The sequence below is a fragment of the Xenopus tropicalis genome, chromosome 4 (genome assembly GCF_000004195.4).
Source record: "Xenopus tropicalis strain Nigerian chromosome 4, UCB_Xtro_10.0, whole genome shotgun sequence".
In the NCBI taxonomy this organism is placed as follows: domain Eukaryota; kingdom Metazoa; phylum Chordata; class Amphibia; order Anura; family Pipidae; genus Xenopus; species Xenopus tropicalis.
In genome coordinates this window covers 62,793,007-62,820,206 of record NC_030680.2, presented here as the reverse complement: position 1 = coordinate 62,820,206, position 27,200 = coordinate 62,793,007, and the positions used below count along the sequence as shown (strand labels likewise).

General features: G+C 37.5%; 1 protein-coding gene across 1 annotated transcript in view; it reads right to left on the bottom strand.

Annotated features, from left to right (window-relative positions):
- Positions 1–27,200, bottom strand: part of mlycd (malonyl-CoA decarboxylase) — a 52,237-nt gene that overhangs the window by 20,223 nt on the left and 4,814 nt on the right. Inside the window, 3 exon segments of the mRNA NM_001126941.1 lie at positions 6,366–6,515; positions 14,112–14,268; positions 18,101–18,213. Coding sequence (NP_001120413.1) covers positions 6,366–6,515; positions 14,112–14,268; positions 18,101–18,213 — 420 coding nt within the window.

Below are 27,200 nucleotides of genomic sequence, written 5' to 3'. Positions count from 1 at the left end.
AGGGGAGGGATTTAACACAATGTAAAAGTGGTTTATACAAAAATGGGATTGTGGGAGCAATTCAAAGCTAAATAAAACATAAACAGATTTTTATGATCATAAGTATTTGCAGCATACCAGGTCCTATAGATATTATTAAGCATAACATATTTAATACAACATAATTAATAAGGCCCAGTGCAATTAAAAGTATAGCAATAAAAAGCACATTTTTATAATGCTTTATTCTGACAACTTGGGGTAGAATACTGGTTTTTAACACTGGTTGGGCATTCACTCTTTAGGAACCATCCTAGAAATTCTGGTTAAATGCAAACAGATAAAGCTCGGGTAGTGGTATTTCTGGATCTTATTATGTGTCTGGCTCTACTACCTTATGGTGCTCATACATAGTTAGATATTGGCTGCTGATGCATAAAGAAGAAAAAATTCACCTTCCTAATCAATATCTAACAAGGGTTCATATATCAGTTTGGCTGACAGGAAAATCCATTGGTCTCAGCTTAAATCCAGTAGCTGAATCGAAAGCTAAAAATCTACTTTGCGGAATATCATAAAGTAAGAAAAGTAACTGTAACAAAATTTCTCTTTTGATTACAGTTAACGGAAATAACAACCAATATGTGGTTACAATGTTGCGACAATGCACATACCTTTATTTGTGTTCCTGCACAGCATAACCTTCAAATTATAGTGGAACACCATTAATTACAATTACAGCTTACATCCACAGACAATGCAGATCTGAATGCAGCTATATCGTGAAGCTAAGCTACAACCACAATATAGGATCCAGACACATAAGAATGTGAATATCTGAATAACAAAAGGGGCATGGATATAACTGAGAATAGCATAATTAATAGTTGTAACATTGGTAATATAGAGATAAAAAGATATTAACATGTATAATAAAAACTTGTTACCCAAATAATCGGCAAAGTATATTTTATAATATAATTTAAAAATATTAATAAGGGGTACATTATCTATTATAATAAGTCACTTTTCCAGATAAAGTGTAATTCTTAAAAGGTATATAAGCAGAAGTCTTTTATGAAGTGGGATTTTCTGTGCACTGGAAATTTAATTATTTAGCTCATAAGGACCAAACCTGGAGTGGTTCCAGTAACCCAGCTCAAGAAATGAAAACTAACATTTTTTTGCGGTTAAATCAATAGGGAAATAATGTTTTTAGCACAACCCCTATTAACGGAACTTTTGATGAACAAGGGGGTAGACTGCTGCATATACAGAAGAAGCCACTTTTGTTCGTGCGATTAAAACAGAATTATTAAACTCACAGGAATTTGCATCACAGAGTACCATCTAATTAAGGAGTTGTCTTATGTAAACTATGGTGCTCTTTGAAAGGATAAATGTGCTAAATGAGTTAACATGACTTAAGATAATGCAGTTTCTAAAGTTAAGTAAGGGGTTAAGTAACAAGAGCTTTTTGTCAGAGAAACAAATCTCTTTGAAAAAGAAAAAAAATTATTAATGCAATCTAATTATTAAAGCAATCCAATATGCCTCATAAAAATTGATAGCTTCTATTAATACAAAAAAGAGAGACAGGGTGCATGCACGTCATGATCCGATGAAAAACCCACTTAGAAATCATGGAAAATTAGGAAATCACTACATGGTTTTCTGGGGGTCTCTGTATAGTTAGGGGGTGTTACAGCACATAATTCGCTGATAGGGGGCTCTGTATGCAAAAGCTGAGTTGGCAGGCGAGAAATCCATATGCGCTATTTTCATTTTGGGGTCAGTACATACAACAGACTTTGGTATATCTATGCGTATTGACCTCAAATTAGGTGTAGAAACATCACCGGCATGCACTCAACGGATTCCAGGACAGCGGTTGTAAAACTTCAAAAAGCTTTATTCAACGATCCAGACCTGAGGCGTTTCGTGTGTTGCCACACGTAATCATAGGTACAAAGTCAGTAGTGAACTGATACAAGTTTAAAAAGCATGTGGAGATGACATCACGCCTGATGTCACTTCCTATTTTCCTTATTACATTTTAATAAAGTTTCTTTGTATTATAAAAACAATAAGAACCAATGAATAAAGCAATGAATTACACAAATCTCATCTATCCACCTTAGTGTTATCTTTAGGTTACATTATTTGTTCTCTACAAGAGAGAGAGAGAAAAAAAAGGGAAGTAAAGTGAGAAAAAAGAAGAAAGAAAAAAGGGAAGTAAAAAGAGAAAAAAGAAAAAGGGGAAGTAAAATGAGAAAAAAAGGGGGAATAGGAGGAAAGAGGAACAGAAAAGACCCTTATGAAATAAAGGGACTCCATTACAATTATATATACAATTAAATCCCATCTAACATTGAGACCTTGTGGCTCCTGTGTGGCAAGTATGAAGATCCATTTCGCTTCTAATTTTAGAAGCCTTTTTAGGCTCAAAAATCGCATCAAAAAGTGAAGCAACCACAGTTGCACGACATTTTTCATCTTGTAATGGGGGTAATGTGTCCATGTTAAGAATTCAAGGAATTGATAAAGTAATCATGCCAAATAGAGGTGGTGATAAACTAAAAAGGCTTCTAAAATTAGAAGCAAAATGGATCTTCATACTTGCCACACGGGAGCCACAAGGTCTCAATGTTAGATGGGATTAAAGCTGTCATATATAATTGTAATGGAGTCCCTTTATTTCATAAGGGTCTTTTCTGTTCCTCTTTTCTCATATTCCCCCTTTTTTTCTCATTTTACTTCCCCTTTTTCTTTTTCCTCTTTTTACTTCCCTTTTTTCTTTCTTCTTTTTTCTCACTTTACTTCCCCTTTTTTTCTCTTCTCTCTTGTAGAGAACAAATAATGTAACCTAAAGATAACACTAAGGTGGATAGATGAGATTTGTGTAATTCATTGCTTTATTCATTGGTTCTTATTGTTTTTATAATACAAAGAAACTTTATTAAAATGTAATAGGAAATGTAATAGGAAGTGACATCATATATCCAAAAATATATGGCTTTCTGGGGTGAGTGTACTTTTTTGAAGCATTATCCCACATAAAGGATGTAAATGTGTTGATTTTCTGAAATTACACATCATATGGGGGTATGTTCCCATTGGGGCCCCTACATGCCACATACTTAGGTAAACCTATACATATTGGGCATCAAACTGTTCAGTGGACCCCTGGCATTCAAATTTTTATCTTGGTAGCTAATGCTATGTGGGAGATAAGATGCAAAGTGCGGATTTTTGGAAATGTCATCAAAATTGCGGATTTTTGGAAATGTCATCAAAATTGCTAACTTTAGAAATGCTGTGCGGCTTGGTACTTTGGAGTAAAAAGACATGGGTACCCATTTTAGATTCGGGGGAAAGTGTACTTTCCAAAAATATATGGCTTTCTAGGGTGAGCATACTTTTTTGTAACTTTATCCCACATATAATGATGTAAATGTGTCGATTTTGCAGGAGCTGAAAGAACAGAAATGATAGATCATATGGGGGTATGTTCATATTGGGGCCCCTACATACCACATACTTAGGTAAACCTATACATATTGGACATCAAACTGTTCAGTGGACCCCTGGCATTCATATTTAGGGTGTTTTATTTGGTTACTTTATGACCTGTAGGAGATAAGATACTATAGACTGGAAGCTTTGAAGCGATTTTTTAAAAACTTCACAAATTTTGATAAAAACCTATAACTTTAGGAAAGCATTGTGACTTGATAGTTTGGAGTAGACAGACAATTGTGCCTACTCTGGATTCCCCGGAATCTGTTCTTTCCAGAAATGTGTAATTTCTGGGATAAACCTTCTGTTAGTGGAAGTTTTGGCCTTGAAATCTAAAGTATGCAGCTTTCTGAAGCAGTGCTTTGGAAATTTGGTAATGTACTGCTGGGAGTTTTTGACCTATACAAGTGAGAAATCTCCATAAAACTATATATATTTGGTATTGGCACGTTCAGGAGACATGGGACTTTTCAAATCAGTTGTATTGTTGTGCATAAAATAATTTTTGTTTCTTGTATGTGTGTTTATATTATGGAATATGTGATTTTTTTTTAATTTTTAGACATTTAGAAGCCTATATCTTGTTAAAGAATTGGATTACACCAAAATTCTACCATATTTGGAAAGCTTAGGTTGTCCTGAAAAAAACAATATATTGTTTTCCTGGGTAAACTAAAAGTCCCCCAGAGGAAAGGCCCCTTAAGTGAAACAGTGCAAAATGTTCAAAAACTGTCTGGCAGTAGAAGTTCCACTTTGGTCCAAAACGGCTGGCAGTTAAAGTGTTTAGTAATTGGGGAAAATGGCCAAGGGAAGAAATAGCATTGGTTTTAACAAATTCCAACGTCTGAGTTGGCGTGTATGTGGCTGAATTTGACTATAACCATGACAAATTTAAAAAATGTAAGGCATTCTGAACACAGTAATAACTGAGATAGCAACTTAAAGCAAGCATAAGGGTCAACAAAATAAACAGTGCCCAAAGTTTTCTCAAAGGTTATACTGCCATAGATAATTTAACCACAGCATTACAATAACAAAAAACAGTTAGTGCTGCATTTAACTAATTTGCGACTTTTTCGTGAATTGTCGAGCGCTCAATACGAAAAAGTTGCGACAATTCGCGAAAGTCGTAATGGCTATGAAAAAGTCGCGACAAGTCACGAAAGTCATAATGGCTATGAAAAAGTTGCGACAATTCACGAAAGTCATAATGGCTATGAAAAAGTCTCAACAATTCACGAAATTTGTAATGGCTATGAAAAAGTTGCGACAATTCACGCAAGTCGTACCGGCTACGAAAAAGTCGCGACGGTGACGAAAAAAACACTAAAAAGTCGCAAAATGTTCGTTTCCAATCCGATTTTTTCCCATTCAGGATTCGGATTCGTGGATTAGTAAATCAGCCCCTTAGTGTCTCCTTTGGTGGGGCTAATGGCTGCCCTTTCTAGCTAAAGCTGACTATGCTCACTTCTCCTAGAGAGTGCTATTAGATATTCTGCTGTGCTTGCTTATCCTCATTCACGGGGCCTTGTCCTCGACTTTCACTAGGGTAAATGGTCCCCTAGGGTACAAATGCTTCTGGGGCCTACAGTCTGCTCCCAGGCTCAGATGGAGCTCTGCTTGGGACACAGCATGCAGCCAAAAGAGGAAGCCACTCCTCCGTGTTAGACACTATATCAGTCTGCAAGGGGAGTGGTCAACCTGTATAAACCTATAGGGAATACAGTTACATAACTGAAACCTGAGTATAAGGGCTCTGCCCAATAACAGTAAAGATTGTGAAGAGGTAGGGGATAAAGCCATAGGGAGCTTAAACCTATGGGTCCCTACATAGGTATGGGCTGAACATGCTTAAAATCTATCCAGTATGCCCTAGAAAGTAGCCAAAGGCACCACAGCATTATGGAAAAGCAACTGACAAGTGACACACAATGAAAGATCCATGAGACTTGCTTCTAGCATCTGTACCACAAAGTTATTAACTATGTTTGTCAATCAGCCCCAAGGTTTTTGCTATAGTTGGCATCGTTAAAGGAACAGTAACACCAAAAAATACATTTTGTTTAAAGGGAAAAAAAGATGTATCAGGCCGGTAAATGGTTAAATGGCTAAAAAATACAATATAACTGTTATTAACATGATTAGATGCAATTATTTGTCCTGAGTTTTTAATATATACTGGTTTTCGCAAAATCACAGAAGAAGCAAATCTGATGAGATTAGCTGATCTCTGGTTATTAGCTCCAGAAAATGTATGCACAACACAGTATGAATGGATAAAATGAAATATATATATATCTAATATCTGTGTTACATTTTTGCTCTCTATGACCAATATATAGTGGTTATAGTGGTTTGTGGCTTGGAAAAATAATCATTGTGATTAGAAAAAAAATGCTAAAAACAGGACTATAGCCTGGATGTTTCATTTATCAGAATGATTCCTTGTTACAACTGGATTTTCTTGCAGACATCCCCAATATTTTCAAATCTCCTCCGACATTACCAAATCTAATGTGTGTATAAATTAGGAAAGGGGCTCTTTGTTAGCATTTTGAGGGTGGTTTATTACAATATAGAGCACTTTATGGTAAAATAAGGTACAAAATCATGCCAGAGAACAATGTCTTATGTCATAAGAGATGTAAATACCTATTATGTACCTGTGAGCAAAGATCTGCATGCAGTATGCATCATCAACACTTTGTAAAAGAAGTGGAAACAAATTTCTATATTTCATATTTTTAACTGTTATATTTACATACATATATATTAAACATATTTATATTTACAAAATGTCTGATTAATACCATCCACTTATGCGTTTTATTTAAGTATGTAACAAATATCAATGTACATTCACCAACCTGCAGCTCCTTTACTACCCGCTTGATAAGGTAGTTCCCAAGTTCCACTCCTTGCAGGCCTTGCTGTGTTAAACTTATAGAATAAAATATGGCTGACTGTATCTTGTTTCCGTCTTCAGCCTCAGAAGAAGGAATATCTTTCACAATTGCCTGTAAAATGTAAAAATGAAAACAACATATTTATATGCATAAGGTTCTACTTTCTATGTAAAAAGGTCGGGGTGTAATAACTGGCCATGTCTTTCGATAATTAGGACAGTGTACAGTAAGTAATACATTCCAATACATAAAGCAAAGTTGCAATAATCAGATCATAATGGGCACTGCATCAAGGGGCCAATGAGATATTCTTCTTCCTTAAATGTAACCTGTCCTAAGACACACCTAGCTGATTTTCAGACAGATTTTGTTAGGATAGGCAGCTTTTTGGCTCCATATGCAGGTCAATAAGCTAACAACCCTCATGGGGACTATTATCAGCCCATGTATGGAGCTTAAGTATGAATAAAATTACAGAACTTAAGTGAAAAAAAGTGATTTCATTGACACTTGGAGAAGATGTGTGAACACATCCCACTTTAAATTTCAAAGCATAGCTTACTTTCCATGACACATCTTTATAGACATAATGTACAACTAATTTACAAATAAAAAATGTGAATGACCAGTTCCTATTCTTTCACATGACATAACCGATGGCTGATAAAGTAAGAAGTAAGAAAATTCTGATGTATAAAATTGTGTTTTATTATTTAATAACTGCATTTAGAGGCAGGTACTTCATCTTTTTTTTGTTTACTGCTAATAAAATAAAAACAAACAAACAGAAAATTGTTTGTTTGTTTTTTTTACCAGACATGGAGGCTTTTAACCCTTTAAGTGCCAGCAGAATTTGACATTTCAGTTCCCCTCAGTGCCAGACGTTTATGGAAAGACCCCTTATCCGGAATACCCTAGGTCCCGAGCATTCTGGATAATGGGTCCTATACCTGTATAGGGATTTATACCAGAAACATATTTTATGGACAAAAAATCAACTGATTTCGAAAGTCTCATGTCTCCCGAATGTGCCAATACCTGATATGTATAGTTTTATTGAGATTTCTGACTTCTATAGATTAAAAACTCCCAGCAGTAAATTACTACATTTTCAAAGCATACTTTACATTCCAAAGCCAAAAATCCTGGAACATTAGGTTTACCCCAGGAAACCATACATTTTTGAAAAGTACACATTCTGACGAATCCGAAATGGGTAACTATGTCTTCCAACTCCTAAGTACCAAGCGGCAATGCATTACTGAATTTAGCATTTTCTATAAAAAATTATGAAAATTCTTAAAAAATCGCCTCAAATCTTCCACTTTCAAGCATCATATCTCCCACATAACATTAGGTACCAAGAAAATACATCCTAAATATGAAAGCCAAGAGTCCACTGAACAGTTTGATGCCCATTGTGCATAGGATCACCAATGTATCTGGAATTAAGAAACCCCAAAAGAAAGTTAGTACATACAAATTGCCCCGGAGATCTCTTTAGCTACTGAAAATTCAACACATTTACTGCATTTTCTGTGGGGTAAAAACACAAAAAAATACATTGACCCCCCAAAACCATATATTTTTGGAAAGTACACATTCGGACGAATTCAAAATTGGTACCCATGTCTTTCTACTCCAAACTACAGAGTCGCAATGCTTTCCCAAAATTGCCAGTTTTGATGAAATACCTAAAAATCACATCATATCTTCCACTTTCAAGCACCTTATCTCCCACATAGCATTAGGTACCAAAAGAACACACCCTAAATATGAAAGCCAAGGGTCCGCTGAACAGTTTGATGCCCATTGTGCATAGGATCACCAATGTATCTGGCATTTAGAGACCCCATAAGGAAGTTAGTGCATAGAAATTGCCCCAGAGGTCTCTTTAGCTACTGAAAATTCAAGACGTTACTGCATTTTCTGTGGGGTAAAAACACAAAAAAATACATTGACCCCCCAAAACCATATATTTTTGGAAAGTACACATTCGGGCGAATTCAAAATTGGTACCCATGTCTTTCTACTCCAAACTACAGAGTCGCAATGCTTTCCCAAAATTGCAATAATTACCTGATAATCACATTAAATCTTCCACTTTCAAGCACCTTATCTCCCACATAACATTAGGTACCAAGAAAACACACACTAAATATGAAAGCCAAGAGTCCACTGAACAGTTTGATGCCCATTGTGCATAGGATCACCGATGTATCTGGCATTTAGAGACCCAAAAAGGAAGTTAGTGCATACAAAGTGTATAAGCTGCAATATAAGCTACCGGCATGTGCATTATGTGCTATAAGACCCCCTAACAGCAAGGAGACCCTAGAAAACTATACATTTTCCGAAAGTACACATTCTGACAAAACAAAAATGGGTAAATACATCTTTCTACAGCAAACTACCAAACTACAAAGCTATGCTAAACAGAACGTTTTTTTTTTTACATTTCTGAAAATCGTCACAAAGCTTGCATTTTTCCACACTATGTACCCCCACATTTTGTAACGTATCAACATAAAACATTCTAAATGTGAACACCAGGGGTTTACTGAACAGTTTGATGCCCTATATGCATAGATTTACCAAACTACAAGGGCACCCAAATAAAAATAGTGCATATGAATTTTCACATAATACGCTCCGGCTCATGCAAATTTTGCACCCGGTATGTGTATTATGTGCCATAAGACCCCCTAACAGTATGGACACCCTAGAAAACCATATATTTTCCGAAAGTACACATTCTGACAAAACAAAAAATAGGTAAATACAACTTTCTACTGCAAACTACCAAACTACAAAGCTATGCTAAATAGAACGGTTTTTATGGCATTTCTGAAAATCGTCACAAAGCTTGCATTTTACCTCATAATGTACCCCCACATTTTGTAACGTATCAACATAAAACTTTCTAAATATGAACGCCAGTGGCCTACTGAACTGTTTGATGCCCTATATGCATATATTGGCCAAACTGCGTGCCGTACAGGGGCACCCAAATAAAAACACTCCGGCTCATGCAATTTTTGCACCCGGTACGTGTATTATGTGGCATAAGACCCCCTAACAGCACCGAGACCCTAGAAAACCATACATTTTCCGCAAGTACACATTCTGACAAAACAAAAATGAGCAAATACAACTTTCTACTGCAAACTGCCAAACTACAAAGCTATGCTAAATAGAACGGTTTTTATGACATTTCTGAAAATTGTCACAAAGCTTGCATGTTACCTCATTATGTACCCCCACATTTTGTAATGTATCAACATAAAACACTCTTAGGGGCTGATTTACTCAGACACGAATTCGAATTGGAAAAATTCAGATTGGAAAACGAACATTTAGCGACTTTTTCGTATTTTTTGCGATTTTTTCGGCGTCTTTACGACTTTTCGGAAATGATTGCGACTTTTTCGTTACCAATACGATTTGCGAGAAAAACGCGAGTTTTTCGTAGCCATTACGACTTGCGCGAAAAAACGCGAGTTTTTCGTAGCCATTCTGAAAGTTGCGCAAAATCTGGCGATTTTTTCACGTTTTTTCGCAAAAATCGTATTGGTAACGAAAAAGTCGCAAAATACCGATCATTACGAAAAAAACGCAATCGGACGCATTCGGCCCGTTCGTGGGTTAGTAAATGTGCCCCTAAGTATGAATGCCAGGGGTCTACTGAACAGTTTGATGCCCAATATGCATAGATTTACAAAACTATGTGGGGTACACAGGATGCCAAATTGAAATACAGCAGACAAAATATGCATGTGCAAAGTCAAGTAATAAAAAAACAATGTGAAATTCAATATAATTGATAAAAATAAAAAAAAATCACTAAAATCATTTTTTTTTTTTGAGTATTTTGGCTTGGCCAAATAAGTTTTACAGACAAAGGCAAGCGAACAACAACTATGCATAACTGAAAATGTAATGAAATGGCTAAACATCCAATAAAACACCTAAAAATGCACCAAAATCACAGAAAATGTAGTAGAAACACCAAAATAATACACAAAAGGTATTGCGCAGTGCGGTTAGTGAATAAGCTATCCGCAATGGCAATAAAACATTTTTTTCAGGCAAGAATAAAAACGATGCGATCAAAAAAAAACAAAATTACATAAGTATGTAAGTGAGTGTGTACACAAGGTAAAATGTGTTTTGTGTGCATGTATGCAAGTAAGTGTGTGTAAGTGTAAGTGTTGTGAATGTTTGAAATCTCCCAACTCCCCTAAAATGTATGTGTTTGCGTGTAAATGTGATGTAAACTAGCGGGATCCAGGACAGACACTTTCTTGGCTTTAAGGCAGTTTATTTACACAGGGGTGCCCATTTCAGCATACAAAAACAAATCATAAAAATAAATCCTGCCCTCTGGGCGCTACCTTCACATATTAGATTAGTTACCTCACTAACCTGGGCCCCTTTTGGACTACCAGTGGGAAAACACAAATGTTGGGGTCACCCCTGTACTCACAACACTGTGGGGATTAGCTCAGCCTCCTGGCTTTCCTTTTAGCTCCTTAGATCCTCAGTCTCTTGGCAGCTTTCTCAAGTCTGGGCTGCCTTTGCTCCGTGCAATGGCAGGCAGCACCCCCAGCCCCTCTGGGAGTCCTGACACAGAGAGGTATCCTTCCTGCTCTGTGCCCTGCACTGAGAGAGTGTCTCACAATCTCTATAGCATTAAATACCTTTTCCATAGGACAGCCTTCCTGTGGAAAGTATGCTCCAATAGGCGAGCTGGACTGCTGGAATGGATCGCCTGATCCGCTTGTTCTATCCAGAACCCTATGGCTTCCAGGGCCAAACAGCACAACCTTTTAAACAGAGCAGCCCTTCTCGGTTTATAATCCTCTCCCTTAGAGATTACATCTCCCACTATGGAGAACTTGAAGGGAAAACTCACCTTTTCTCTCATTTGTTGGGCCATTCTACCACAGTGAGTATAAGTGTGTATTATTAGTGTATTATGTGTGTGTTTTTGTGTGTATTTGCCACTTACTTGTGTAGGAGATCGTGGATCTGCAGGGAGACAGCAGCAGCAGCAGCAGTCCGGCAGTGAGTAGGAGTGGCAGGAAGCAGGGGGGCCAGCAGAGGGGGGAGCAGAGAAAGGCAGAAGGCGATCGTGAAATCCAGGCATGGATTTCACGTGCCTGCCTTTTCTTATGGGGCCCCTGGGCGATCGCGCCACAGGGGCCACTAGTTCCCCACCTCTGACTATTGTCTGGAGGCTGGGGAACGAGCGGGGAGCGAAGGAGCGGCTTGAAAAGCCGCTTCTCCGCTCCCAAAACCGGAAGTGCACCAGGACGTAGAATCTACGTTCTGTGGCACTTAGGTCCTTTAGTACCTAGGACGTAGATTCTACGTCCTGTGGCACTAAAAAGGTTAAACATTATGATTTTTGTTATTATTTTTAACACATATTTAGTCTGTATTGCTTGCCTAAGCAAGTAAATAAAACAACAAAAAAGAGCTAATGATTTCAGGTTAAGTGCCTGATTCTAAGCTGAAGTCTTCTGTTTTAGTAAGGATCCGGACCTTTATTGTTAAAAATTTGCATCCCTTTGTATGTATTTTGCAGGTTTTGTCTTCACTGCTTAAATTTATCATGGATACTTTTAAGTGTTACTGAAGTAAAATGTTCTTCATAGCAAATTCGAAACATTTTTTTTCAATATTTTCAAAGGCTTTGATTCCTTATTAAATCAGAGGCTCTGTATTAATTAACACCAACCAAACCAAGTACATTTTCTTCCCTCGCCCCCCCAAAATATGATTATTTAGCGATAGCTCTTATTTTAGCTATGGCTTCCATTTAAACAACAAATAAAGGTGGTCTACTGAGTACTTTTTTATACTGTATAGGGTGCGTTCAAATTCCAGGCCACTTCCAAGATGAGCATTCCAGTTGAGCCTTATGCAGGAAAAAAGCACACCAGCATATACAGGTATCGGACCCCTTATCGGTAATTCCAGAAAGTTCCGAATTAAGGAAAAGCCATCTCCTATAGACTCCATTATAAGCAAATAATTCTAATTTGTAAAAATTATTCCCTTTTTCTCTGTAATTATAAAACAGTACCTTGTACTTGATCCCAACTAAGATATAATTAATCCTTATTGGAGGCAAAACAATCCTATTGGGTTTAATTACAGTTTAAATAATGTTTTTAGCAGACTTTAGGTAGGAGATCCGAATTACGGAAAGATCCCTTATCCGGAAAACCCCAGGCCCCGAGCATTCTGGATAATGGGTCCCATACCTGTACCAGCAAAACCTTTTAACTCTTTTATGGCAGAAATGAGGTACAAGACCTCCTGCATATGGTGCCTCTGACCCTAGTTCAATCAGTTTTTCACCCTGGTCTTGCTCCATCTACAAGTCCATTGCTGTGTTTTGACAGCTGTCGCATACCCTCCCACTTCCCTGGTATGTTGCAACAAAGATTGCACAATTTAAAAAAAGTGTGTTTCATGGTGTACTTCATTGTAAATTCTGCATGTGAGATCAGCGACTGGTACATGGTAGCAGTGGGGATCAAAACACAATGCTAGGATAGAAGAAGGTGCTACTTCTCTAATTTAAAAATCAGAATTTTGCTTCTTAAAGATACCAGAAGCAGTTTTTTGCCACCCCTAGTAACTTGTGGGGTGCTGCCACCTGAGGGGAAATCAGGCCCGGACTGGTATTCAAATTAGGCCTTGGCATTTCAAGTTCACAGAGGCCCATACAGCCCCATACCAGCCCACTAAATAGTGAATGTCTATGGGCCCTCTGGCATTTTCCAGAATCCACAGATTACCAATCCAGGCCTGGCTCACCTCATAGCAGCAGTGCCCCACTTTAGCGGTCAGGATTTTTTACAAGGCTTTAGTTGCTCATTAATCAATGTATGTATGATTAAGATCTATACTGACATATAAAGACATGCTGGGAATATTGCATAAAGAGGAACAAACAAAACAAAACTAAGACTTTGGCTAGAAATTATGTGACTTATATGCTTAACTTCTTTAGCAGTTGAGACATCATACATTATAGTGTGAATACTTGTGCCTCCAAAGTTACTCTGAAGGGAAGGTGAAAAATAACAATAGGCAAAAAAAAGGCAAATACCAAGAAAATAAAAATACACAATGGGAGGAACAGAGGTAGGGAGGGGTGCATTTAAATAGCTTTATTCCCTCAAATACAACCAACTGAAGTACAGATACTGTAGATATATCTACAGTAGATAGATCGATAGAACGACAGATACATTAATCTATTCCTGTTCTATTACTGGGCTCTTTCTACCCACCTCTAGTTTGGGATAACCCTTTATCCACCCTGGAAAGGCTGCATATCCAGATAAGAAAAAAGCTCAGATAAAACCAACTAAAGCAAGGCACATCTTTTAACCAATCACATAAAGGGGACATGGATGATGGATTACTTCCTGTAACAAGTACCACTCTCCATCAGTCTTTGAAATAATCAACGACATAAAGTCTAAATATCCAATGTTTTACAAAAATAAATAGAAATGACTGGCATATAATGAATGGCTAAAAAACAAGGTAGGTCTTTTTTCCTGTTATTATACACTGTACTCTAATGTTTAAGGCAAAAAAATTGTAATCATTGAAGCTTGTAAACTATTTGCAAAGCATGCTTACATAGTTTGAGCAGGTATTTGAGATGTATTAGTAAATTACCTGGATACTGCCAGAAATATTTTGCATTAGAGCAACATGTAATACAATTAGTGGTTCTCCAGGCATTGCACTGTGAGCAAACATATAGCATCTTCTGTATGGGCCGACTCTGCGCTTCATATCCGTCCAGTTACGAACAGGGTGGACTGCTTCATACCTGCAGAAATATTTTTTATTACTGAAACAGTAAATTTAAACAATCAAGTGGACCTTAGGTGTCAAGTTCTGAAGAAGTCCATATGTCCTCTTTCTTTTTTGAATTCATCGCTATAAATACAAAGTCATTAAAATCAACAAATAGAGGCTAAAGGTACTTACTATTGCATGTAGTGTTGATCAGGTCAAATAACTTTAACCCATGACAGACCTTAACCCACTGCTTTTTGATGAGCTCCGAACCCAGACTGCATTCCTTAGCCATTTTTTTTCCTGACAAATGGAATGTAACACACTCATGGTTGTTGTAGAAACACGTTTTCCATTCAAGTCTTACAAGGCCCAGTATGCAGGATATCCAGAAAAATCCAGGAAGGGCGCACACTTACAACTTTTGTGGTGTAGTCAGATCCCTCCAATTGTTTATTGCAGAGTGAAGGCAAACCAAATGTTTTTAGGGACTTTCTCCCCCTTCCTATGTGGTATTTACCAGTGCATTTTACCAGTAAGGAAGGAGGCAAGAAGCCCTGGAAACTATATGTTTGCCTGCACTCTGCAATAAACATTTCGAGGTATTCGGGCCTGAACGGAGATTCAAAGTAGGCCCTGCCATTTCAAGTGCACAGAGGCCCAAACAGCCCTTCACCAGCCCAATAAATAGTTACTGTATATGGCATCTTACAGTAGCCCCTCTAGCATTTGCCAGAATCCACAGATTGCCAGCCCAGGCCTAGCAGTAACTCTTTTCCTGGGAAAGAGGCAGTATAAAAATCCAGAAATCGCATACCCTGAATGATATGTCTACAATTTAATGCTTGCACACTCCCTGCCTTAAATAAACAAATAGATTGTATATGGCAAAGAACAGTTTCATCTTAGTGAACATAAAATGTATCTACAACTACAAACCGGATTCCAAAAAAGTTGGGACACTAAACAAATTGTGAATAAAAACTGAACGCAATGATGTGGAGGTGCCAACTTCTAATATTTTATTCAGAATAGAACATAAATCACGGAACAAAAGTTTAAACTGAGAAAATGTACCATTTTAAGGGAAAAATATGTTGATTCAGAATTTTATGGTGTCAACAAATCCCAAAAAAGTTGGGACAAGTAGCAATAACAGGCTGGAAAAAGTAAATTTGAGCATAACGAAGAGCTGGAAGACCAAATAACACTAATTAGGTCAATTGGCAACATGATTTGGTATAAAAAGAGCTTCTCAGAGTTGCAGTGTCTCTCAGAAGCCAAGATGGGGAGAGGATCACCAATTCCCACAATGTTGCGCAGAAAGATAGTGGAGCAATATCAGAAAGGTGTTACCATCATCATCAACTGTGCATAACATCATCCGAAGATTTAGAGAATCTGGAACAATCTCTGTGCGTAAGGGTCAAGGCCGTAAAACCATACTGGATGCCCATGATCTCCGGGCCCTTAAACGACACTGCACCACAAACAGGAATGCTACTGTAAAGGAAATCACAGAATGGGCTCAGGAATACTTCCAGAAACCATTGTCAGTGAACACAATCCACCGTGCCATCCGCCGTTGCCAGCTGAAACTCTACAGTGCAAAGAAGAAGCCATTTCTAAACAAGATCCACAAGCTCAGGCGTTTTCACTGGAGTGTGGCAAAATGGAAGACTGTTTTGTGGTCAGACGGGTCACGATTCGAAGTTCTTTTTGGAAATCTGGGACGCCATGTCATCCGGACCAAAGAGGGCAAGGACAACCCAAGTTGTTATCAACGCTCAGTTCAAAAGCCTGCATCTCTGATGGTATGGGGTTGCATGAGTGCATGTGGCATGGGCAGCTTGCATGTCTGGAAAGGCAGCATCAATGCAGAAAAATATATTCAGGTTCTAGAACAACATATGCTCCAATCCAGACGTCATCTCTTTCAGGGAAGACCCTGCATTTTTCAACAAGATAATGCCAGACCACATTCTGCATCAATCACAACATCATGGCTGCGTAGGAGAAGGATCCGGGTACTGAAATGGACAGTCTGCAGTCCAGATCTTTCACCTATAGAGAACATTTGGCGCATCATAAAGAGGAAGGTGCGACAAAGAAGGCCCAAGACGATTGAACAGTTAGAGGCCTGTATTAGACAAGAATGGGAGAGCATTCCTATTCCTAAACTTGAGAAACTGGTCTCCTCGGTCCCCAGATGTGTCTGTTGAGTGTTGTAAGAAGAAGGGGAGATGCCACACAGTGGTGAAACTGGCCTTGTCCCAACTTTTTTGGGATTTGTTGACACCATGAAATTCTGAATCAACATATTTTTTCCTTAAGATGGTACATTTTCTCAGTTTAAACTTTTGTTCCGTGATTTATGTTCTATTCTGAATAAAATATTAGAAGTTGGCACCTCCACATCATTGCATTCAGTTTTTATTCATAATTTGTTTAGTGTCCCAACTTTTTTGGAATCCGGTTTGTATTTTGTCTGTATGCGCTTTGGGTCCCACGGGAGAAAAGCGCTTTACAAATGTTTGTTGTTGTTGTTATGTACCTTATTGTATGTTGCCTATTACTATGTTCAATTTACAATCTGCCTGTTGGATAAGGGTAATAGCAAACAATGTTTGCAACTCCTCCCAACTTAAAGCTGCTCCTGCTCCTCATTCTGATGAACTGTACACAAACTGCCCTGTAGTGTGCCATAATGAGAGTATTACCCTAGAACAAGGGCAGGCAGATTTACTCTTTTTCAGAGTCAATGAAAAAAAAACCCCTGCAACCGTGGAAAAGACCAAAAGATACCAACGTTTTCCCACTATTACACTAGCTTATTAAAAAAAAAAAACAAGAAAACAACAATAAAAACAAGCACACAAGCAAAAACCATACTATTTCATAGATTTTTAATGAGGCTGAAAATCTATAATATTTTAATAAACTAGGAAATAAACACATTAGTAAAGTTCTTACAGACAATTTCCATTGACTTCTATAGAATATATATACTTGCCGATTTTTTTCTGTTTTTTTTTATGCTAAATTGTAACTATAGGAGGTTTTAAAAAATACTCTTAAATATTGTGTTTTTTCTCAAATCAAGAAAAAACTAAACTCGAATTTAAAAATAGATTGGCATCCTGTTTTCAGGTTTATGTGGGATTCCAAACAGAAAGTCTAAAAGCCGACCAGTGGTCCTGAGCTAGTAGGCATGCTACCAGTAACTGATCAAGCTATCAATGGAAGTGATGCAGCTCTGCAAAACTGAATGTATTACAGGTATGGGACCCATTATCCAGAATTCTTGGGACCTGGGGTTTTCCAAATAAGGGATCTTTCCATAATTTGGATCGCCTACCTTAAGTCTGCTAATAAAATTATGTAAACAGTAAATACACCCAATAGGATTGTTTTGCCTCCAATAAGGATTAATTATATCTTAGTTGGGATCAAGTACAGGGTACTGTTTTATTATTAGATTAGAATGGAGTCTATGGGAGATGGCCTTTCCGTAATTCCGAACTTTCTGGATAATGGGTTTCCGGGTAAGGGATCCTATACCTGTACAGGGCACAATAATGCAAAATGGAAAATTAGCCTTGGAGGTTTTACTTTATCTTTAATTATATTAGATCAATCTTCACAAGCTATTTTTTTTTTTTTTTTTAAATTAAGATGAACAGAAAATGTTATTGTTTGTATACTACTACAACATTTAGACAAAGTATTTAGTACACTTTATCAGCATCAAACGCTAGGCACTTTTATTTAATTACAGCAGTCATTAATTCCTTACTGAAACAATGGGTATATTAACTGGTGTTTAAGTGTACAAATAAATCTATTCTGTTCAGGTGACTTACTCACTGATCTTTTGCAACACTTCGCATGGGGACTGCCAGGTTATCCTCTCCAGGTTAAGAAATCCTACAGAGAACCACTCCGAAAGCATGCATTTTAGCACCCCATTCATTTCCTATAAAAATAAAGAAACAGAAGTTTATGTATGAATATGAATAACATACTGGCGCTCATCTACACATAACTAGTAGCAGGATTAAAGCATATAAATCAGTGAAACCCCTTTTTATTCTTTACAACATTTTAATTTCTCTAAAAGTAAATAAAAAGCAAAAGAGAAGTCCACTAAGGTCACTATTAGCATGAGATAGGATCATACACAGGGTAGTAACAGTTAACTTTGTTTTAGGAAGGTAACTCTGCTTCATGGTGATGATTGAAGGCATAAAATGGGCTCTAAAAGGGAATAATACTTTTCTGTGCAACTAATGGTTAGCAAAAAAAGGCCTAGTATAGACCCATCTCCAAAAAAGGTGCAGTAATTATTAAAATAATCATCAGCCACACACAGCAGATTTTTGGCTTTGGTTTAGTTTCTTGAGATTATCACAAAAAATTTAAACATATATTGATTGATAGGTTGCCAGATGAAATTAGAGAAAAAGAAAAAGAAAAAAAAGAAGGCAGGGATGGAAGAGAAAGAATTAGAAGGCAACTGCAACAGGGGACCTTTTTAGTTTCAGGTCAGTTTTTTAATTCAGTAGATACTTGAACCATTAAAAACACAAATGTAATCAATACCTGCAGTGGGATAATTGGTTTTAAACAGTAGCCACCCCCACTGAAAAAGTCACATTTTGACTAATTGACCCTTAAAACCAAATACATATCACATCTGAAAGGCGTAGGGGGCAGGGGGTTGCCATAAGGACCTGTCAGGGCACGAAGGACACAGACTGACAGGAGTCCAGTGCCTAATGGTAGAAAGGCAGTTTTGTTAGAACAGACAAAAGTCCATTACACGGGTATGGCAAACTACAGATGGAAGCTTGGCATAGGACCTGAAAACACAAAATCAAGAAAAGAAAGACTGAAGGAACACAGGGATTTAATAATACAGCTGGATCAGGGTTAAGGAGCTTAATGACAAAGCACAAAACACAGGAAAAGACAGGTTTATCCAGTCTTTTCAATAGTAATTGGCACTTAAAATAACAAGGTGAGCGGTGATCCCCAACCAGTGGCTTGTAAGCAACATGTGCCTCTCCAACTCCTAATATGTTGCTCCCAGTGGCCTCAAAGCAGGTGTTTATTTTTAAATTAATGGCTTGAAAGCAAGTTTTGGCTGTATTAAAAACCTGGTATACTGCCAAACAGCTCCTTGTGTAGGCTGCCAATCCACTTAGGGGTTATCAAATAGCCAATCATAGTATTCGGAACCCTTGTAAATGTTTTCATGCTTGTGTTGCTCCCCAACACACTTTTAATTTGAATTTAAGCTCACGAGTATAAAAGTTTGGGGACCTCTGCTGTAGAGGATGAGAGAAAAGCTGATAGAACTTCTAAAGCCCATTAAACTCTAGGACTTGCTATGTGTTTTGCTTCCTACAATACAGTTGTGCCCCCAATAAAGGGCACTTCCACTTTTTTTCAATAAAAGTGATTATCTGATATTTTCAAAGTAATAATAAAATCACGGATGTATTCAAAATGTAATGTGCAACATCTATTGATATTTTAAAAATATAAAGCTTGAATCAAAACTATGACAACATATATTTACAATAATAAGGATTTAGCTAAATTTAAACCACTGAATAGCAAAGACTGAAATGAATAGTTCTTCCAGAACAGTTTAGAAAAAATGCTACATTCCTTTAATGTTTCAAGCATAGCAGAGTTTATTGGCTTAGAATATTTACTTATTCAATGCAAGTGGGAAATGTTTTCACAGCTTTTTATGTTTGGGCTCAATTAAATCAGAAGATTTAATTGTGTGTACCTTGGGGTGCTTTCAAGTCAGGAAGCTGTGTTCAGTGCAGCGATAAGGAGCTGAAGTACATCTACCGAATGCAAATGAATGGAGAACAATGCAGTGAGATTAGAAGAGTTGAGTAAAGTAAGTGGGAAAGCACCCTCAGTCTTTTCTATGTATGCCAACTGTTCTCTGATTTTATAAAAAAAAAAGATTTATAATGTACAAATATGACAATACAGAAAATGATTTATAGGTAGCCCATACCAAATTTAATTTAGACTTAAAATAATCTACCAGTACAGTGGGAAAAATGATGCTGTATCTCGAGGTAGTAATTAGATATTTCAGAAAAGTATAAAATTGCTTTGCATGTTACACTGACTCACCAAGGAACAAAGATGTACCATAAACCTCATTTAAAAAGATAGTTAAGTTAAAGGAGAACTAAACCCTAAAAATTAATATGGCTAGACATGCCATATTTTATATAATAAACTTATTGAACCGGTCTTTAAGTTCAACATCTCTACAGTAGTAATAATCCAGGCCTTTAAAATTGTCACAGGGGGTTACCAAACTGGACACTTCTGTTAGAAGTGTCTGCGACAATCACATGCTCAGTGTGCTCTGAGCAGCTGTTGAAAAGCTAAGCTTAGGGGTCAACGCAAATTATCAAGCAAAGAAAATCATGTTGGTCATATAAACTGATCCTAACAGGCTGATGATTAAAGTCTAACGCTAATAGCACTGGTTTCAGAGCTGCCATCCACTAATCATATGTGTAAATTACTAATCAGCCTTATATTGTGACATTTATATTCTGTATTTAAAGTATATTATTAGTCAGTCTGTAAGCTCAGAAACTACAGCAGCCCAGTGTATGTGCTTCAAATCAGCAACAAAAAAAAAGAAGATAGGGGGCTACTGGGGCATCTTTGGAGGCACAGAACTTTCCAGTTAAAGGGCTTTAGTTGCCTTGGGCTGGTACTAAAGCAAAAAAAATAATAAGTTACATTTATAGCCGACATCTTTAGTTAAGCTTTAGTTCTCCTTTAATTTTTTTTTTGTATTAAAGAGATTATCTTCTCAAAGTTAACACAAGTTAACAGTATTTCACTGTATTGACTTTGATATAGGTATAGGACCTGTTATTTAGAATGTTCGGGGGCCTGAGGTTTTCCAGATAAGAGGGTCCTTTTGTAATTTGGAAGGAAAGGGGGTGGGGGAATTCAACCTGAGACCAGTAAAAGTTAGTCCAGTTGTTAGAGGTGTGCCCACATACAAATTTGCAAAATATATTGGTGGTGGTGCAGATGTTCCATATATATATATATTTGCTGTTATAGATATTCTTGAAAATATGCCTGAATAGGCACATTTTGAGGTACACACAGCAAACTGTGGTGCAAGAAAAAATTTGAAGTAGGGCTTTTTATTACCCACTTAGTTCTCTGTCAACACACAGGGTCAGACTGGCCCACCGTTATGCCAGGTAAAATCCCAGTGGGCCCCAGTCCTTGTACACCAGGGGTCCCCAACCTTTCTTACTTGTGAGCCACAGTCAAATATAAAAAAGACTTGGAGAGCAACACAAGCACCATTAAAGTTCATGGAGGAGTCAAATTAGGGCTGTGATTGGATATTAGGTGCCTCTTTGCACACTATCAGCTTACAGGGGGCTTTATTTTGTAGTAAATCTTGTTTTTATTTAACCAAAACTTGCCCCCAAGTCAGGAATTCAAAAATAACTACCTGGTTTGGGGACACTGAGAGCAACATCCAAAGGCGATGCAACATGTTGCCCCTGAGCCACTGGTTGGGGATCACTGTTGTACACCATAGCCTTCTAGTATTCAAATATAACATTGCCTCCTAGTGGTTATCGAGTTATATAGTGTTTGAAACCATCACATGAGGAGAATTCACAAAAGTGGAGATAGTCCTTTTTTGGAGTAAAAGTGGTGGAAAACACTTTCTCCAGATTCACACGCAGAAATTGTTATAGTTTCACCCAGTCTCCAATTCACTCTTCTGGTAGGGGCCCCATTGTGGGATCATATATGACATATATAACATATTAATGGGGATTAGCAGCCTTTTGTTGGTGGACAAGTTTCTGTCTAACCCTAGAACAATAGGTGCAAAAAGCCTCATTAAAATTTTACAAACGAGCAAAACACTGATTAAAAAAAAGTTTAATTTATATCTTATATATAAAAAGTTTTTTACCTCATATTTGCATTGTTATGCTAGTTTTAGCTTAATGAATGAGACAGTAATTGAATATATTGTATACATTTTTATTTAAAGGAAAAGTAAAGCCTCCCAGGCAAATTTTTAGACTAGTGATCGTTTATCATTTGTGAGTGGGTATAATAGTCTGTCTAGACAAATTGGGAAGATAGTTAGTAAACATTGAAATATATTAAAGGTTGAATTCCTTAGTGTAGGAATGCACTCAACAGACTCCAGGACAGCGGTTGTAAAACTTCAAAAAGGCTTTATTCAAGCATCCAGACCTGATGCGTTTCGTGTGTTGCCACGCGTATTCATAGGTTTTTTCCTATTTTACTTCCCCTTTTTTCTTTTTTCCTTTCTTTTTCTTTTTTCTCACTTTACTTCCCCCTTTTTTTATTTTCCTTCTTTCTTTCTTTCTTTCTTTCTCCTGTAGAGAACAAATAATGTAACCTAAAGATAACACTAAGGTGGATAGAAAAAATGAGATTTGTGTAATTCATTGCTTTATTCATTGGTTCTTATTGTTTTTATAATACAAAGAAACTTTATTAAAATGTAATAAGGAAAATAGGAAGTGACTTTGTACCTATGATTACGTGTGGCAACACACGAAACGTATCAGGTCTGGATCCTTGAATAAAGCTTTTTGAAGTTTTACAACCGCTGTCCTGGAGTCCGTTGAGTGCATGCCGGTGATGTTTCTACACCTGATTTGAGGTCGTGTTTTCCCTTGCTGCGGGTCTGGGGCATTGCACATGGGCCACTGAGAGGAAGCGGTGAGTGTATATCTAACCGTTCACAACTGTATGTAGTATATTAATTGTACTAATATGAAGACTGAATACCTACAGAGCGAGAGGTTTGGGGCATAAGCACCCAGACCTGTAGTCTAATTTGGTGAGCGTTTGGCTTGTTATAAGAAACCATTAAATTTAAGTTTAAGTTTATAGTTCACCACTACATAAGTATATAAGTGAATAGGGCAAAATGCCCCTACCTGATGCACTCTTACCTTCCAGTTTGTGCATGTATGTTACCCAACCACTCAGATTGTAAGCTCTACGGGGCAGGGACCTCCTTCCTACTGTGTCTCATACCACATGGCACTTATACAGTGGTGTGAAAAACTATTTGCCCCCTTCCTGATTTCTTATTCTTTTGCATGTTTGTCACACTTAAATGTTTCTGCTCATCAAAAACCGTTAACTATTAGTCAAAGATAACATAATTGAACACAAAATGCAGTTTTTAAATGAAGGTTTACGTTATTAAGGGAGAAAAAAAACTCCAAATCTACATGGCCCCGTGTGAAAAAGTGATTGCCCCCCTTGTTAAAAAATAACTTAACTGTGGTTTATCAATTTCAATTTTCAATTTCAATATAAATTTCTGTAGTCACCCCCAGGCCTGATTACTGCCACACCTGTTTCAATCAAGAAATCACTTAAATAGGAGCTACCTGACACAGAGAAGTAGACCAAAAGCACCTCAAAAGCTAGACATCATGCCAAGATCCAAAGAAATTCAGGAACAATTGAGAACAAAAGTAATTGAGATCTATCAGTCTGGTAAAGGTTATAAAGCCATTTCTAAAGCTTTGGGACTCCAGCGAACCACAGTGAGAGCCATTATCCACAAATGGCAAAAACATGGAACAGTGGTGAACCTTCCCAGGAGTGGCCGGCCGACCAAAATTACCCCAAGAGCGCAGAGACAACTCATCCGAGAGGCCACAAAAGACCCCAGGACAACATCTAAAGAACTGCAGGCCTCACTTGCCTCAATTAAGGTCAGTGTTCACGACTCCACCATAAGAAAGAGACTGGGCAAAAACGGCCTGCATGGCAGATTTCCAAGGCGCAAACCACTTTTAAGCAAAAAGAACATTATGGCTCGTCTCAATTTTGCTAAAAAACATCTCAATGATTGCCAAGACTTTTGGGAAAATACCTTGTGGACTGACGAGACAAAAGTTGAACTTTTTGGAAGGTGTATGTCCCGTTACATCTGGCGTAAAAGTAACACAGCATTTCAGAAAAAGAACATCATACCAACAGTAAAATATGGTGGTGGTAGTGTGATGGTCTGGGGTTGTTTTGCTGCTTCAGGACCTGGAAGGCTTGCTGTGATAGATGGAACCATGAATTCTACTGTCTACCAAAAAATCCTGAAGGAGAATGTCCGGCCATCTGTTCGTCAACTCAAGCTGAAGCGATCTTGGGTGCTGCAGCAGGACAATGACCCAAAACACACCAGCAAATCCACCTCTGAATGGCTGAAGAAAAACAAAATGAAGACTTTGGAGTTGCCTAGTCAATGTCCTGACCTGAATCCTATTGAGATGTTGTGGCATGACCTTAAAAAGGCGGTTCATGCTAGAAAACCCTCAAATAAAGCTGAATTACAACAATTCTGCAAAGATGAGTGGGCCAAAATTCCTCCAGAGCGCTGTAAAAGACTCGTTGCAAGTTATCGCAAACGCCTGATTGCAGTTATTGCTGCTAAGGGTGGCCCAACCAGTTATTAGGTTCAGGGGGCAATTACTTTTTCACACAGGGCCATGTAGGTTTGGATTTTTTTTCTCCCTAAATAATAAAAACCCTCATTTAAAAACTGCATTTTGTGTTTACTTGTGTTATCTTTGACTAATAGTTAAATGTGTTTGATGATCAGAAACATTTTGTGTGACAAACATGCAAAAGAATAAGAAATCAGGAAGGGGCAAATAGGTTTTCATACCACTGTATATATATATATATACATATATGTATTTTTTGTATTTATTTATTACATCACTTGTCCTCCCTGTGTGTAATTTTGTATTCTGTAAGACTGTACAGCGCTGCGTACCCTTGTGGTGCTTTATAAATAAAGTTATACATACATACATACATAGGAATGACTGGGAGCCTCCAGACAAATAGAGTGAATTGAATTCCTTAGTGGGACAGCATTACAAAAGCCACCATTAATCTCATATAAAAAGGCAAGATCACTGAAGATAATTTGGTTAGGGCAGATGTTGATCCAGGTAGAGTGTCAAGACAAAGTACATTATGTGATCAAAAAAGTGGTACTTTCCCCTGTTTATCGTGTAAACATTGCAATAGTTGTTTAAATGGGAATACAGCGTACCGTCCCCACAAGGGGGCTACGATTATAATAAGAGGTCATCACACCTTCCTGTCCTCATATGCTGTGCATACCCTTAAAGGAAAAGTATACCGCCAGAATGAATGCTTAACCAACAGATAGTTTATATTATGTTAAGTGACCTATTAAAGAATCTCACCAAACTGGAATATATATCAGTAAATATTGTCCTTTGACATCTTTTCCCTTGATCCACCATTTAGTGATGGGCTGTGTGCTCTCTCAGAGATCACCAGGAATAATGCAGCTCTAACAGTAACAGGAAGTAATGTGGAAGCAAAATGCAAAACTCTGTTCATTCATTGGTTGATGTGGCCTAGCATGTATGTGTGCCTTGGCTTGTTTGTGTGCATTGTAAATCTTATGATCCCAGGAGGCGGCCCTTTATTCTTAAAATGGCAATTTTGTATTTAGGAGTACTCAATAGCACATACTACTAAAAAAGTATATTTTTATGAAAATGGTTTATTTAGATAAAGCAGGGTTTTACATATGAGCTTGTTTATGACCTACATTGTTTGGGAGTATAGTTTTCCTTTAAATGTCCACGTGAACTTATGCATGTGGGTCAAACAATCAGGCAACTAAAGGATGGAATAGGGGAACATAAGTCCGACATTAGAAGAAATGGGAGACAAAGCCCCGTGGCTAGTCATTTTGAAGATGTGGGATACACGATTGCATTTTCAGGTGTTGCAGCATGTCCCCAAACCCAGGAGGGGGAGATTAATTAATTAAACAACTTCTGAAATGTGAAGCAAGTTGGGTTAGGAGGATAGGAACACTAATACCCAGGGGTCTGAATAAAGAGTAAGAATTAGGTCCAGTGCACTGTTTTTAATTATGTATTATATTTTCACTTTTATATCCACAGTGGCTACAGAGAATCACAAAATGTATGTGGAATAATTAAGCAAAGTAGGCTCCTTCTTTCCTTTGCTATTTATGAGAATGTATTAACTGTTCCGATCTGTGTATTATGAACTAGACGGTAAAGGGTAGCATTGGATGTGTTGGGGTTATTTTGTTTCAAACACTTTGGGGCCCATTCATTAAAGCACGATTGAGAAAATGTTTTTTCTAACTTATAGAACATTTCGTAATATCCACAATAATTTCATTAAAATTTAACGACTTTTTCGTGGTACGTTCATTATTCCACAAAAAAAGGCATACTCTTTATACTCTTACTGTGTGTTATACTCTGACTGCCCTATGCTGCCTGTGTATGACATACTCTCCCTGTCATATACTGCTTGTGTGTGCCATACTCTGCCTGCCCTATGCTGCCTGTGGCAGGTCAACCTGGCAGGGGTTTTGTTTGGGAGTTTGTTAGCATTTGGAAATAGTCATTATATGGTCCATAAGGTGTGTTATTACACACTGGGGTTACTGTGCTATCCACAGAGGAGGCATATGTATTTAAGGGAATGTTTTAATATGACATAATAAACTTCTTTTACTTATGAATGAAGGGTGATATCCCTACAGTGAGCACCAACCATTTGGGGTTTTGCTGTGGTACCACCATTAATGTGGGTATGGTCTTAAAAGCTCTTGTGATAACATGGGTGTGGTTTAAAGTGGGTGCAGTTTAAAAAAGGGGAGTGATCAAAACTAGCTTCCATTATTGGCCTTCCAATAATGGGAAAAACTCTGGCCCAGAACTGTTCTATGTCATTCCAGCTGTCAGATGTCACTGACCCCAACAGCCAAGAAACTATTGCTCTGTGAGGCTACAATTTCATTGTTACTTTTTATTACTTATCTTTCTGTTTAGGATTCTCATATTT